Consider the following 13,201-nt stretch of genomic DNA (forward strand, 5'->3'; position numbering starts at 1 on the left):
TAGCAAAGTACGACAAGAAATACTTAAGCATGCCAAGTCTCGAGGAGATTAATTAGATAGTACTGTACTCTCTTTTGATAGTAGGCAGTCGCATCTTTTAAGAGTCTTATTATCTTGTAAGAGAGCTCTGTGGGAGAAACAGACTTTTTCAGGAAGAGTGCACAGCTTTAAAATCCTTTTCTAGCCTGAGTCTCACAGTTTCTGCGTTTCCTGAGCACTCTTAATGTACAAACATCTATCTTGTAACTGCTCCTGCAGTAGGGCATTTGTAGTGATGTCTGTTTTGGGGGAATGTTACTCGAGAGGGGGTGGTGAATTTATTTTAGGTGAATGCAGAAGAGAGTTCTCTGTGTCAGAATTCCTGAGGTTTATTTTGGAGTCACCTTGGGTGTGGGATCATCAGTGAGAATCACACTCTGTAGCCTGTGGAAGAGAACAGGGAAGATAATTGTATACAAAATGTAAGGGGCTTTTCTAGAAGTAGAATTAATTTCTGATTATTTTTTTTTAATTCATAGTGTGTTGGCTTCCTGCTCCTCTGTATTTTCATGGTAATTCAAGGTCTTCAGGCGTTTCATCTGTTCATAAGCTATTGTAATTTTTGCATCTGATTTCACAGCCGCTCTCCAAAACCAAAATAAAATAAATAAACATTGGCTATCCCAAGTTTGTGCTTTGTGCAAACTTTTTATCTGTTCCATACAATAGCTAGTAGAGCACATAGTGTCTACAAACTCATTGGTTGCGTTTGCCATGACAGAAGTGCTCCAGAGTTGAACTGTTTTTTACCAAATGTTAAGTTTTGATGTTTGCTTGTGCCCAAAAGTGATCATTTCAAGCAGATCACTCCAGAAAGTTGTTCCAGTGGTGCTTTTGGGGGAGGGGGATATGAAGAACCTGTGAAAATATGATGACAAGTAGATGGCATGTAGGTTTACAGTGATTGATTTGAAACTGCAGCCTGTAGGATGCTTAAGTGCTGGCTGCTAAGAAACTGAAGCCTTTGAATTTGTTATAACACTCCAGCCCTGCAAATACTGTGAGAAATATCTGTTAGTGGAAAGATGTGAGCATATGGCAGATAATTATCCTGTGCCTTTTTCTGTGAGTAGTTTCCCCATGGTGGCCCATGAAGACTATAGAGAGTAGGGACTGAACCCAGTTTTCAGGCTAATAGTAACCACTGGGCCTGTATCTCTTCTTACATATGTGGAGCACAAGTGGTGATACCCCAGTATGATCTTTCTCATTTCGGGTGAAAAAACCCTCATATTGGTACTGATGTTAATCCACAGTGGGGTGCAAGTTGTGTGTATGTGGTGTGCAGGGATATAAACAAAATACAAATCTGTACTTAAATTATTCCTTATGATAATTCTGGATGAAAGATGCTGTAGAAATGCATTACCACTTTATGGACTCGGGAGGTTTTGTTTACTGACATTTTCTCGTGCAAGTTAATTTCTTGCTTAGAAATATAAAAGTACACTGACTTAAAATAAGATCTTGCTGTTGTTTCCTGTAGTATAGCCAGGAAAAACAGTTACAATCTGTCTTCTTAAAAATCACATTCCTGGAAGATATTTTGGCAACCTGGATCTTTAAACACATTTCAAAGAAAAACAACTTCAGATCAATTAGAAATTGTTACCGTATTTCTTTCTGATAGCGTAGAGCTGTCGTTTGCCGCAGACATTGCCTGGAGTTACGAAATAAGCAGTAACATGAGAAGGAGGCTATGAATTAGCTGTTTATGGAACACACAGTGCATTATGTGCTGAGAAAAGTGTGAATAGGTAGTCACGGACACTGAGCAGTTTGCATAGGTTCTTGATTAGGTTTTTGGAAGGATAAAGGAAGAACTGCAAAGCACAAAATGTTCCAGAACAAAATTTAAATGTGGCTTCCTTGCCAGAAGTTAAATAGTATGGCTACTTGGGAAAGCTAAATTCTGCCTGTGTTTGCTAGTAGGGATGAGAAGCTACTTTGTGGGGATTTTTTACTTGCCTCACCTCTGAGAACATTTCTTAGAGCTGATGCTGTCTGGCTTCAAACGTTGTCTCTTTTTGAAATCCCGTCAGTGTTACTGCTATTCATTTAAATGCGTTATGGTGAAATGGCTTAAATTGCGCTCAGTGGGTGGCCTTATAATATCTTTGCCTTTTTATACTCACTTCCAAGTGAACTCATTTTCTCAACACTTTTGCTGTGTCTGATGGTGCAAAAACCTTTTCTTACCAAACTGCTCACTTACTGTGCAGCCAAATCCTGTCAGGAAACAGGATCAAGAGCCAGGGAATTTGAAGATCAACTTTGCATCCCAACCAAATCTGGGGGGGTTATACATCCCGGTGACAATTACGCTCTTTGAGCTTGTTTATTATCTGGCAGCTCCTCAGAATAGATCTCCTGAATTGCTTTGGATTTCTCCAAATTAGACATGTTTTAATGGATGCCTATGGTCTGCAGGTCTATGTATAATAACTGAAGATTGTTTTTCCATTTATACTGCAGTGCTGTGAGGTGGAGGGCAGAGCTGGTGGACGTACATACTATTGTCTAAGGTCTAGATAACTATTTTCTTAAAGACCTTTTCTTGAAACTTCACAAAATGGAGTGCACTGACTCCTTTTTGCTACAAAGTCTCAGGTTTAAGGTTTTAGCAATTAAAACAATTTCCATAGTCAAATAGTGAATATAATATTGCATTCAGGGGACCCTCTCTCTCTAAAGAACGAGGTCAGTGTACCGTTGCAGGGATGCTGCTCTTGGTGACTGATATGACAAATCTTCGCATGTTCTTGGAATGATCATTATAATTCTGAAATTGTAATAATTAAGCCATTCTACAAGGGAACAACCTGATAGACATCAAAATCTGCTAGTTAGATTTCAACAGTATGTTATCAGTAGTTGCTTCCTTTGGCTTTGATATAAAAAGCAGAGGGAAAACTAAAGAAGGTACCTCTTGAAAATGAGAAAACAATGCAGCACCTATTTTGACACAGGGTTGAAATTGGCTCACAATAAAATGATTTAGAAGTATTTTCAGATGAATGAGCCTAATGCTTAGGGCAACTAAGCAACACTTAAAGGTACGTAAAAGGAAATTCCATGCACAGATGTCGTCTTCAGAAGTGTTTGTGTTAAATGTTACGCATTGAGATCTGCAAAGAACAGCACTTCTGCAAAGTTAATAAAATGGCTAGAAATGCAATAGCCAATTGCCAAATAACAAGTGCTACAATACTGTAATGATGAAGTTGAAGATTGTTATTTAAATCAGAGCCAGTGTTACAGGGAAAAACGCGTAACCGTTGGATAATTACTCTTTCACCAGTGAGAATCCAGTGTAATTGATGTACGTAGTGGCTTGATAGTTGCATTTTTCTCCAGGTGATTTGCTTTCATAACCAGTTCATCCTTTGTTTGAATCTTTATTTACTGAATGAAAAGGTGCTTATAAAAGGATCCTAAAATCAAATCATTGATTTTAATTCCTGTATCTTTAAGGCAATACAGCATAAACACAGTTTTGATGCAGTGCTCTTGAATGCTTTGAAGAGAGCAGTATTCTAGCTCTGTGCTTGACAAATGACAATGGATTTCCTCTTGCTCTTTTTTTGTTCTGCAGTGTAACATTATTTAAAAAAAACTAAAGGTTTGCTTGCATTTAGGTCAGTTATTAAAATATTGTAGGTCATTTCCTTTGACAGAACATTTCTATTGTGTTGTACCAATGTCATTAGGAGGAAAGGTTATTCCCACTTGTCTGGCTGATATCAATACATACTGGCATATTACATCCTCTGGCTTTCTGGAAATGCTTTATTTGAGTGGGAGCTTGGGAACAGGAAATGTAAGGTTACATGCAGTCTTATTTCAGACAGCATGTTACAAAATGTATTTCCTAGAAGATGATGTCTACTTTACATATTGTGTCTAGTGTTTGCAGAACTGGATAGGCTTGAATGAGTTCAATTTGGGAATAAAATTTTTACCAGCTGTAGATGGTAGATAAGGTAGAACAAGGCTTTCAGTCACTCTGCAGCATGTATTTGAGGAGCTAACATGAGCCATGTTCATTTCTCACCCATGACACTGTGGTAGCTTCTAAAAGCAGAGTTTCAAGAACAGGATAATAGCCATGCTGAACAACCCTTTCTACCAGAATCATACCAAGCAGGAGTACAGTTTAATCCTCTAATTGTTCATTGAACTGTTCATTCATCCATGTAAAGCAAAGCAAATTGTAATCAACAGTAATGTCCTGTTCTATTTCCTAAGTTCATCCTGTCAGTCTTGGATGAATCTGACCAACAGGTCTTTTTCATGAAGATAAGTGTTCCCATAAGCACTCCATCCACGCTTGTTGTTTTTTGGGTTTGGGGTTGGTTTTGTTGTTGTTGGTGGTGGTTTTTGTTATCAAAGCATGGACATTATCCACATTGCTGAAGAATGAGAGCACCACCTTGTAAAACTGTTCCCCCCGACCATGCAGGAATGTGTGGTTTTCAACCTAGTTACAGGAGTGATTTGTAGACAACACAGCACTGCCTGCTGTAGTCATTTGGCAACCATGAATTGTGTTGCTGAAAGTCACGAGAGAAAGGATAATATTCCTAAATTGTATTTATTTTCTTTTTGTATCTGCCCCTCTATGTAAGTATTGCATACACAGATTTCTCTGCTTCTCAGTTAGCTATCAACTGAAATGAGAAGTGGAGAGGATGGGTAGAATATATCTAGGCTGTCTTAAAATTAATCCCTCCAGGACTGGGAACTTCAGGCAAAACATCATATGGTAAGATTTGAGAGAAAACTGTCTTAGTAGACATTATTGATTTTTTAAAAAATTATTATTATCTTTATATTTTCTCAAAAAGCAAGGTTCTGAAGGAAGCAACACATACTTCATGTCACTTTTACTGACAGGTTAGACTTTTTTAAGTGACGAAGATGAAAATGAGAAATTCATTTTGATAAGATGTGAATATATATAACTTCAGAGGGAAACAAATATAGAGTTGTGGTATAATAACAAATATAGAGTTGTGGTATAATTGGAATCACTGAAACGTGGTGGGATAGCTGCCATGACTGGAGTGTTGCCATGGATGGCTATGTACTCTTCAGGAAGGACAGATCAACAAGGCGAGGTGGTGGTGTTGCTCTCTGTGTGTGAGAGCAGCTGGAATGTGTTGAGTTCCATCTGGGGAGGGGAGGTAGAACAGGTGGAAAGCTTACAGGTAAGAATTAAGGGATGTGGAAAGGTAGGGTGAAACTGTTGTGGGTGTCTACTATAGACCACCAAATCAAGCAGAAGATGCTGATGAGGTCTTCTACAGTCAACTGGAGGTAGCCTCTGGAACACATTCCTTAGTACTCGTGGGTGACTTCAATCAGCCTGACATTTGCTGGCAAACCCACACAGCCAGGCACATCCAGTCCAAAAGGCTCTTGCAGTATGTCAATGATAACTTCTTGATGCAGGTAGTGTAGGAGCCAGCAAGGAGAAGCTCACTGCTGGATCTTGTATTAACTAATAAAGAAGGACTGCTTTGGGACATTAAGGTCAGGAACAGCCTTGGTGACAGTGATCATGACACCGTGGAATTTAGTATTATACAGGGTAGAAGCAGGGCAGTAAGTAGCATTACAACCCTGGACACAGGGCTAACTTTGTACTCCTCAGAGATGTACTTGCAGGAATCCTATGGGCTAAGGCTCTGGAGGGTAAAGGAGCCCAAGAAACCTGGACAGTTTTTAAATGCTGCTTCCTCTGAGCCCAAGAGAGGTGTGTTCCCTTGAGTAAAAATGGGGTAGACGTGCCGGGAGACCTGCATGGATGAGCAAGGAGATTCTGAAGGAAATCTCATGGAAGAAAGACAGAGTTCATAGACGAAGGGACTTGTTGCATGGGAGAACTATAGAGTAGTTACCAGGGCATGTAGGAAGGCAACCAGGAAGGCCAAAGCCCTTTTGGAACTAAAACTGGCAAAGGAAGTTAAAGAGAACAAGAAGGGTTTCTTCAAATACATCAGTAGGAAAAGGAAGAATAGGGAAGGTGTGGGCCCACTGTTGAATGAGGAGGCAGCCCTGAGAGCTGAGGATGCAGAGAAGGCAGAGCTGCTGAATGCCTTCTGTGCTTCAGTCTTTACTGCTAAGACTGAACTCCCCTATGAGTTCCAGACCCTGGATGAAGGACAAGACTGGAGGAGGGAGGACTTTCCACTAGTCGTTGAAGATTGGGTTAGGGATCAGTTACATAAACTGACTATTCACAAGTCCATGGGCCCGGATAAGATGCACCCAAGAGTGATGAGAGAGCTGCCTGATGATGTTGCTCTACCACTCTCCATCATTTTTGCAAAATCCTGGCAGACAGGAGAGGTGTCTGAGGACTGGAGGAGAGGCAATGTCACTCCATTCTTCAAAAAGGGCAGGAAAGAGGTTCTAGGAAACTACAGACCGGGAAGCCTCACCTCCACCCCTGGAAAAATCATGGAGCTGCTCATTCTGGAGGTCATCTCTAGGCACTTGGAAGAGATGATGATGATCAGGAACAGTCAGCATGGATTTATGGAGGGGAAGTCATGCTTGACTAATCTGATAGTGTTCTGTGATGCTGTAACTGAATGGGTACATTCAGGGAAAGCAGTGGATGTAGTCTACCTTGACCTCAGTAAGGCTTTTGACACTGTCTCCCATAACATCCTTGTGAGTAAGCTCAGGAAGTGTGGGACAGAAGAACAGACAGTGAGCTGGATTAGGAACTGGTTACACAATAGAGTCCAGAGAGTGGTGATCAGTGGTTCCAAGTCCAGCAGGAGAGCTGTGACTAGTGGAGTCCTGCAGGGATCAGTGCTGGGTCTGGTCCTGTTCAACATCTTCATCAGTGACATTGATGAGGGGACAGAGTGTCTGCTCAGCAAGTTTGCTGATGATACCAAACTGGGAGGCTTGGCTGATACACCTGATGACTGTGTGGCCATTCAGTGAGACTTGGGCAGACTGAGAGCTGGACAAAGAAGAACCTAATGATGTTCAACAAGGATAAGTGCAGAGTCCTGCACCTGGGAAGGAATAATAAGCTGCACCAGTGCAGGCTGGGAGGTGATCTGCTAGAAGGACCTGGGAGTCCTGGTGGACAAAAGGTTATCCATGGGTCACCAGTGTGCCCTTGTGGCCAAGAAGACCAATGGGACCCTAGGGTAGATTAAGAGGAGTGTGTCCAGCAGATTGAAGGGAGGTTCTCCTCTCCCTCTACTCTGCCCTGGTGAGGTCACACCTGGAGTATTGCTTCCAGTTTTGGGCTCCCCAGTACAAGAGGGACAGGAATCTACTTGAGAGAGTCCAATGGAGGGCTACAAGGATGATTAAGGGACTGGAGCACTGACCCCTGAGGAGGAAACTGAGAGCCCTGGGGCTTTTTAGTCTGGAGAAGAGAAGACTGAAAGGGAATTTAGTAAATGTTTATAAATATCTGGGGGCTGGGTGTCAAGAGGGAGGGAACAGGCTCTGCTCAGTTGCACCCTGTGATAGGACAAGGGGCAGTGGATATATAATCTACATGAGGAGGAACTTCTTCACTGTGAGGGTCACAGAGCACTGGAACAGGCTGCCCTGAGAGGTTGTGGAGTCTCCGGAGACTTTCAAGACCCATCTGGATGTGTTACTGTGTGACCTGTGCTAGATTCCATGGTCCTGCTCTGGTGGGGGGTGTTGGACTCAATGATCTTTGGAGGTCCCTTCTAACCCCTAACATCCTGTGATCCTGTGAAAGAGAAATGCTTGAAGTATTAAGCCACCATATACTGAAATCTATATAAACTTATTCCAGAGGGATATATCATAATCTGCAGTCATCACAGACAAACATTAAAAGCCTTTTCAGCAGAAATAGCCACGTAACTAAAGATTAGGCTACATAAATTTCATTGTAGAGCTGAGGGTATTGGTACCTGGTGAATAACTGATTAAGCTTTCTGCTTGCTTATCTGGACTGTGATTCTGTAAGCTACGTCAGGGGAAGTTTAGGCTGGAGGTGAGGAAGAAATTCTTCACAGAGAGAGTTGTTGGCCATTGGAATGTGCTGCCCAGGGAGGTGGTGGCATCACCGTCCCTGGAGTTGTTCAAGAGGGGATTGGATGTGGCACTTGGTGCCATGGTCTAGTCATGAGGTCTATGGTGACAGGTTGGACTTGATCTTTGAGGTCTCTTCCAACCTTGGTGATACTGTGATTCTGGACTAGCAGGAGATAAAATTTGTACACATCTCATTAACTTATTTTCCGATCAGAACTATGGAATCTGGTGTCCCTGCCCATGGCAGGGGGGTTGGAACTAGATGATCCTTGTGGTCCCTTCTAACCCTGACTGACTCTAGGATCATAGACACTCTGTTTCAGTTTGAGGTTTTTGTAAACCACCTCATAGAGTCAAAAAAATAGCTGAGGTTGAAAAAAGCCTTTGGAGAACATCTTGTCCAACCTCCCTGCCTGGGCAGAGTCAAAGAAGGCTGTCTGGAAACTTGTCAGATTTTGGCTATCTCTAAGGACAGAGGCTTGACAAGCTCTCTTTGCAACCTGTTCACTTGTATTTATTAGTTTTGGCATTACACAAAATTCAAGGAGCTTGGTTTTTATACAGCCTCATGCATTCAGGCTGGATGTGAGGAGGAGGTTCTTCACCATGAGAGTGGTGAAGCCCTGGAATGGGTTGTCCAGGGAGGTGGTTGGGGCCCCGTCCCTGGAGGTGTTTAAGCCCAGGCTGGATGAGGCTCTGGCCAGCCTGATCTAGTGTGGGGTGTCCCTGCCCATGGCAGGGGAGTTGGAACTAGATGATCCTTGTCGTCCCTTCCAACCCTGACTGATACTATGATACTATGATTTACTTAGCCTAGGTTAAGAAATATAAGGCAGTTGTGAGATAGCTACTTCAAAGTACAGAAATATTTTCTGTCCTCTCATTGTAGAAAATGCTGCATAGCAAAGCAGTTCTACTGAAGAGGTAAAAAACAGCTAATGTTTTTTGTGTCCTTGCTGAAGAATGTAAGTTATGCATATAATTTGTTTATGAATTGTCTGCAGCTCTCAGTACAAAAGTAACCATGCCATCTGTAACTACTTCAAGTTCAGATACTGATAAGTAATTTTGTTTGAACCTAGTCTTTTACTACTTCACTTAGTAATAAAATGTGAACAACTTGACCAGTTCAAAGAATCTTAAAAGTGCAGTCCATGGCATTTAAAACCCTGTTGCACCTAGTATGGCTGTGGGATATACAGGAACACAAACTACTTTTGCTTATACTCAGAGAAGACAAAATGCCTCATGTTAACATGATGAGCTTGTGTCTAGAATAGAATGGAATAGAAGTAACCAGGTTGGAAGAGACCTTTGAGATCATCTAACCAACTAAACCATGGCACTAAGTGCCTCAGCCAGTCTCTTCCTAAACACCTCCAGTCATGGTGACTCCACCACCTCCCTGGGCAGCACATTCCAATGGCCAATCTCTCTTTCTGTGAAGAATGTCTTCCTAACATCCAGCCTAAACCTCCCCTGGTGCAGCTTGAGACTGTGTCCTCTTGTTCTGGTGCTGGTTGCCTGGGAGAAGAGACCAACCCCCACCTGGCTACAACCTCCCTTCAGGGAGTTGTAGCGATCAAGAAGGTCTCCTCTGAGCCTCCTCTTTTCCAGGCTTAGCACCCCCAGCTCCCTGCTTACCTGATGCCTGTATGTTTCATATTGTTTTTCCTTTATTCATTCAAACTTTTCAAATTCTTGAATGCAACAGCCTAATTTTAGGGGGTAACAGAATGCTAATTTGGTCCTATGTATGCCTGGTAGTAGCCCAGTTACCAGTTTTCTGGTAGGTCTCCATATGGACTTTTATTTGACATTCAGACTTTCTTTTGCTGTTGGATCTGGTTCTCTTCCAAAGCTTGATAGAACCTTTGCATTTAATATCATGGTTTAGCTTAATCACAAATCTACATGCATATATGCCTTTGGTATCAGTAGGGAAAGGGAAATGTTTGTAATACAAATTTGGTCTCTGTTCTTTTTTAATTCAATAGAATTTAGCTTCTTGGAATCCTTCAAACCCTGAATGCCTCCTGCTCGTTGTGAAGGAGCTTGTGCAGCAGTATCACCAATTTCAGTGCAGCCGATTGCGCGAGAGCTCCCGCCTCATGTTTGAGTATCAGACTTTACTTGAAGAGCCACAGTATGGAGAGAACATGGAAATCTATGCTGGCAAGAAAAACAACTGGGTAAGCTATTTTGAATGTTTCTGCTAAATTGCTTATAGTGATCCTTTTCATTTTAATAAATACAACTTTTGGCTTGGAAATCTTGTGTTGTATCACGCTTTATCAGCATGTTTTATGTTTCAAGTGGAGGAAAATACTCTCTGACTCCAGCTCACTTTCTGTGCTCCCTGTTTTATACATTCTGGCCATTCCAGTACCTTGGTGGAACCCAGGTACAGGGGAGTAACTGTTTTCAACCTGATGTTACTTCATCTGATTTATAGATGAAAACTGTGAAAGTTGTTGAAATGTCTGTACAGTATTTACAGGACACAGTATGACATTATGTGGAAGTTTGAGTTTGCTCAGAGGTTTGGAGAGGCAAAGTAAGAGTGTTGGTATGATGCCCTACCCAGGCAAATCAGCCTGCTTAAGGGCAGAATATATTAGGGTGTGGTTCCACATTACAATTAAGTTGATTTAATTGCTGGTTGCAGCTGCCTATATCTCTCTGGCACTTGTCTAAGCTGAGTTGTTTCAGGAGCCTACTCGGGAGAGGGGAAAACCAATCAACCAACCAAAAAACCACAAACAAACAAAAGAACAAAAAAAACCCCTGAAACAACCACTAATGTTCTGCAGACATCCAGGAGCACGTGAGATGGGTTAGAGCAGTGACTTAGTAGGACCTTGTCTTTATATGACAGTCAGACATTAAACTGCCTTATCTGTTTCCTGAAGTTGTATCCTTTGCCTGGGCAGCGTGCCATGCTGTGTGGAAACATGCTATGTATACCATCTTAGCCTTCTAAAATGAGGCTGTTGACAGTGTTGACTCTTTTGTTTGTGTGAGATTTGATATGATTTTCTTAATGTTATAAACTAAACTCTGACACAGAGTAAGCTTTGCAAAAAGAAGGTTTTCCTGCTGGTAGCATATTTATCATAAGAAGTTTGGAGTAAGATATTTCAGGAAATACCTAATTAGGTTTATGCTGAACATGTCTTCCTCTTGTCTTCAACAATGGCTTACTCTTAAAGATATATTTGCCTTCAGAAGCAGTATCTTCTGGAATAGTCTCAGAATTTGTGAAAATTCATCATTCCTGCTATCAGGGCCTAAAATACAGCTTTGTGTCTCGTTAATTATCCTTATGTTACAGGTGACACAATGATGTTTACATTACAGCTCACAGTACTTGCATTCATGTGTTTTAATTTTCTCAGAGAAGTCATCTAGGACTTCTTTTAAAGCCAAGTAACTTTTTTTTTATCAAATATTTTTTATGTTTATGGTTTTGTGTTTCTGGAGAAGAGGAGGCTCAGGGCAGACCTTATTACTGTCTACAACTACCTGAAGGGAGGTTGTAGCCAGGAGGGGGTTGGTCTCTTCTCCCAGGCAACCAGCACCAGAACAAGAGGACACAGTCTCAAGCTGCACCAGGGGAGGTTTAGGCTGGAGGTGAGGAGCAAGTTATTCACAAAGAGAGTTGTTGGCCTTTGGAATGTTCTGCCCAGGGAGGTGGTGGAGTCACCATCCTTCGGAGGTGTTCAAGAGGGAATTGGACGTGGCACTTGGTGCCATGGTTTGGTAGTCATGAAGTCTTGGGTGACAGGTTGGACTTGATGATCTTTGAGGTCTTTTCCAACCTTACTGATTCTATGATTCTGTGAAAAAGTGATTTGACGTAGTGCTCGGTGCCATGGTTTAGTAGTCATGAGGTCTTGAGTGACAGGTTGGACTTGGTGATCTTTGAGGTCTTTTCCAACCTTATTGATTCTATGATTTTATAGATAACAATATTTCTTTGATCTTAAATGTTGTTCTCTATAGCTTGCATCACAAACACCTTTACAAACTGGTTTATTGAAATGAAGGAGGTTTTCTGAACTGTGCTGAGGTTTTATCATAATTTTTGATAGCTGCCAAAATTCTTCAATTCTTTGTAGCAAAGCCACATCTACTGAAGTCTTTTGAATCTTTCCTCAGTCTTTGGAGTCTGAATAAAGAATATTTATTTTTTTTTTTACTTTCAGGTTGTTGTAAAGAGCAAGCAATAGGGTCTCCCCTCAGCCTCCTCTTCTCCAGACTAAACAGTCCAAGTTCCCTTTGACACTTACCGTAAGACCTGTTCTCCAGACCCTTCACCACCTGCTTTGTTTTTGGACACACTGCAGTCCCTCAATGCCTTTCTTGTAGAAAGGGACCCATAACTGAATACAATATTTGAGGTGTGGCCTCACTAGAACTGAGTACAGGGGCAAGATCACTTCCCTGGTTCTGCCAGCCATGCTTTTCCTGATACAGGCCAGGATGCTCTTGGCATTCTTGGCCACCTGAGCACACTGCTGGCTTGTGTTCAAGTACCTGTCAGCTAGCATCCCTAGGTCCTTTTCTGCCAGGCAACTTTCCAGGCACTTTGCCCCAAGCCTGCAGCATGGCATGGGGTTGTGACCCAAGTGTAGGACTTGGCATTTAGCTTTGTTAAACCTCATACAGCTGACTTAAGCCTTCTCCAGATCCCTCTGCAGAGCCTTCCTACCTTTAAGCAGATCAATACTCCCACCTGATTTGGTGTTATCTGCATACTTTGTTTTATTCCAATTAAATAAATCTTAAATATCTTCTGAGATAAATCCCTTTTACCATGGCAGAACTATTTGAGGTTTCTGTAGTGTGTGCTATCACTTCTATCAAGGATACTCTTAGAATCTTGTATGGAGATTCTATGAATTTGTGTCTATTTCACAGACATCTGAGTGTCTTAAAGCTCAGAACAATGAAATTAAATTGTGTAGTTCTCCTTTCTGTCCTTTGCAGTTGTTGTGTTAGTCTTGATAATCGGCAGGAGTGTTTATCTGAAAGGCAAGAGCTAAACTACATGTCATCTCCTCTGCCTAAAAGTCATTGAAATTCATGTTGTTACTATCTCTCAGGAACT

The 13,201-nt window shown here is 41.7% G+C and overlaps 1 protein-coding gene across 2 annotated transcripts in view; it reads left to right on the forward strand.

The window, feature by feature from the left end:
- BABAM2 (BRISC and BRCA1 A complex member 2) overlaps positions 1-13,201 on the forward strand; it is a 216,650-nt gene that overhangs the window by 47,001 nt on the left and 156,448 nt on the right. For both annotated transcript variants that reach the window (XM_068158815.1, XM_068158814.1), the window contains exon 5: positions 10,086-10,280. In XM_068158815.1, coding sequence (XP_068014916.1) covers positions 10,086-10,280 — 195 coding nt within the window. The remainder of the gene's footprint in view (positions 1-10,085; positions 10,281-13,201) is intronic.

This window comes from Melanerpes formicivorus, unplaced genomic scaffold (genome assembly GCF_026170545.1).
Source record: "Melanerpes formicivorus ecotype bairdi unplaced genomic scaffold, bMelFor1.0.p_v2 SCAF_43, whole genome shotgun sequence".
Lineage (NCBI taxonomy): Eukaryota > Metazoa > Chordata > Aves > Piciformes > Picidae > Melanerpes > Melanerpes formicivorus.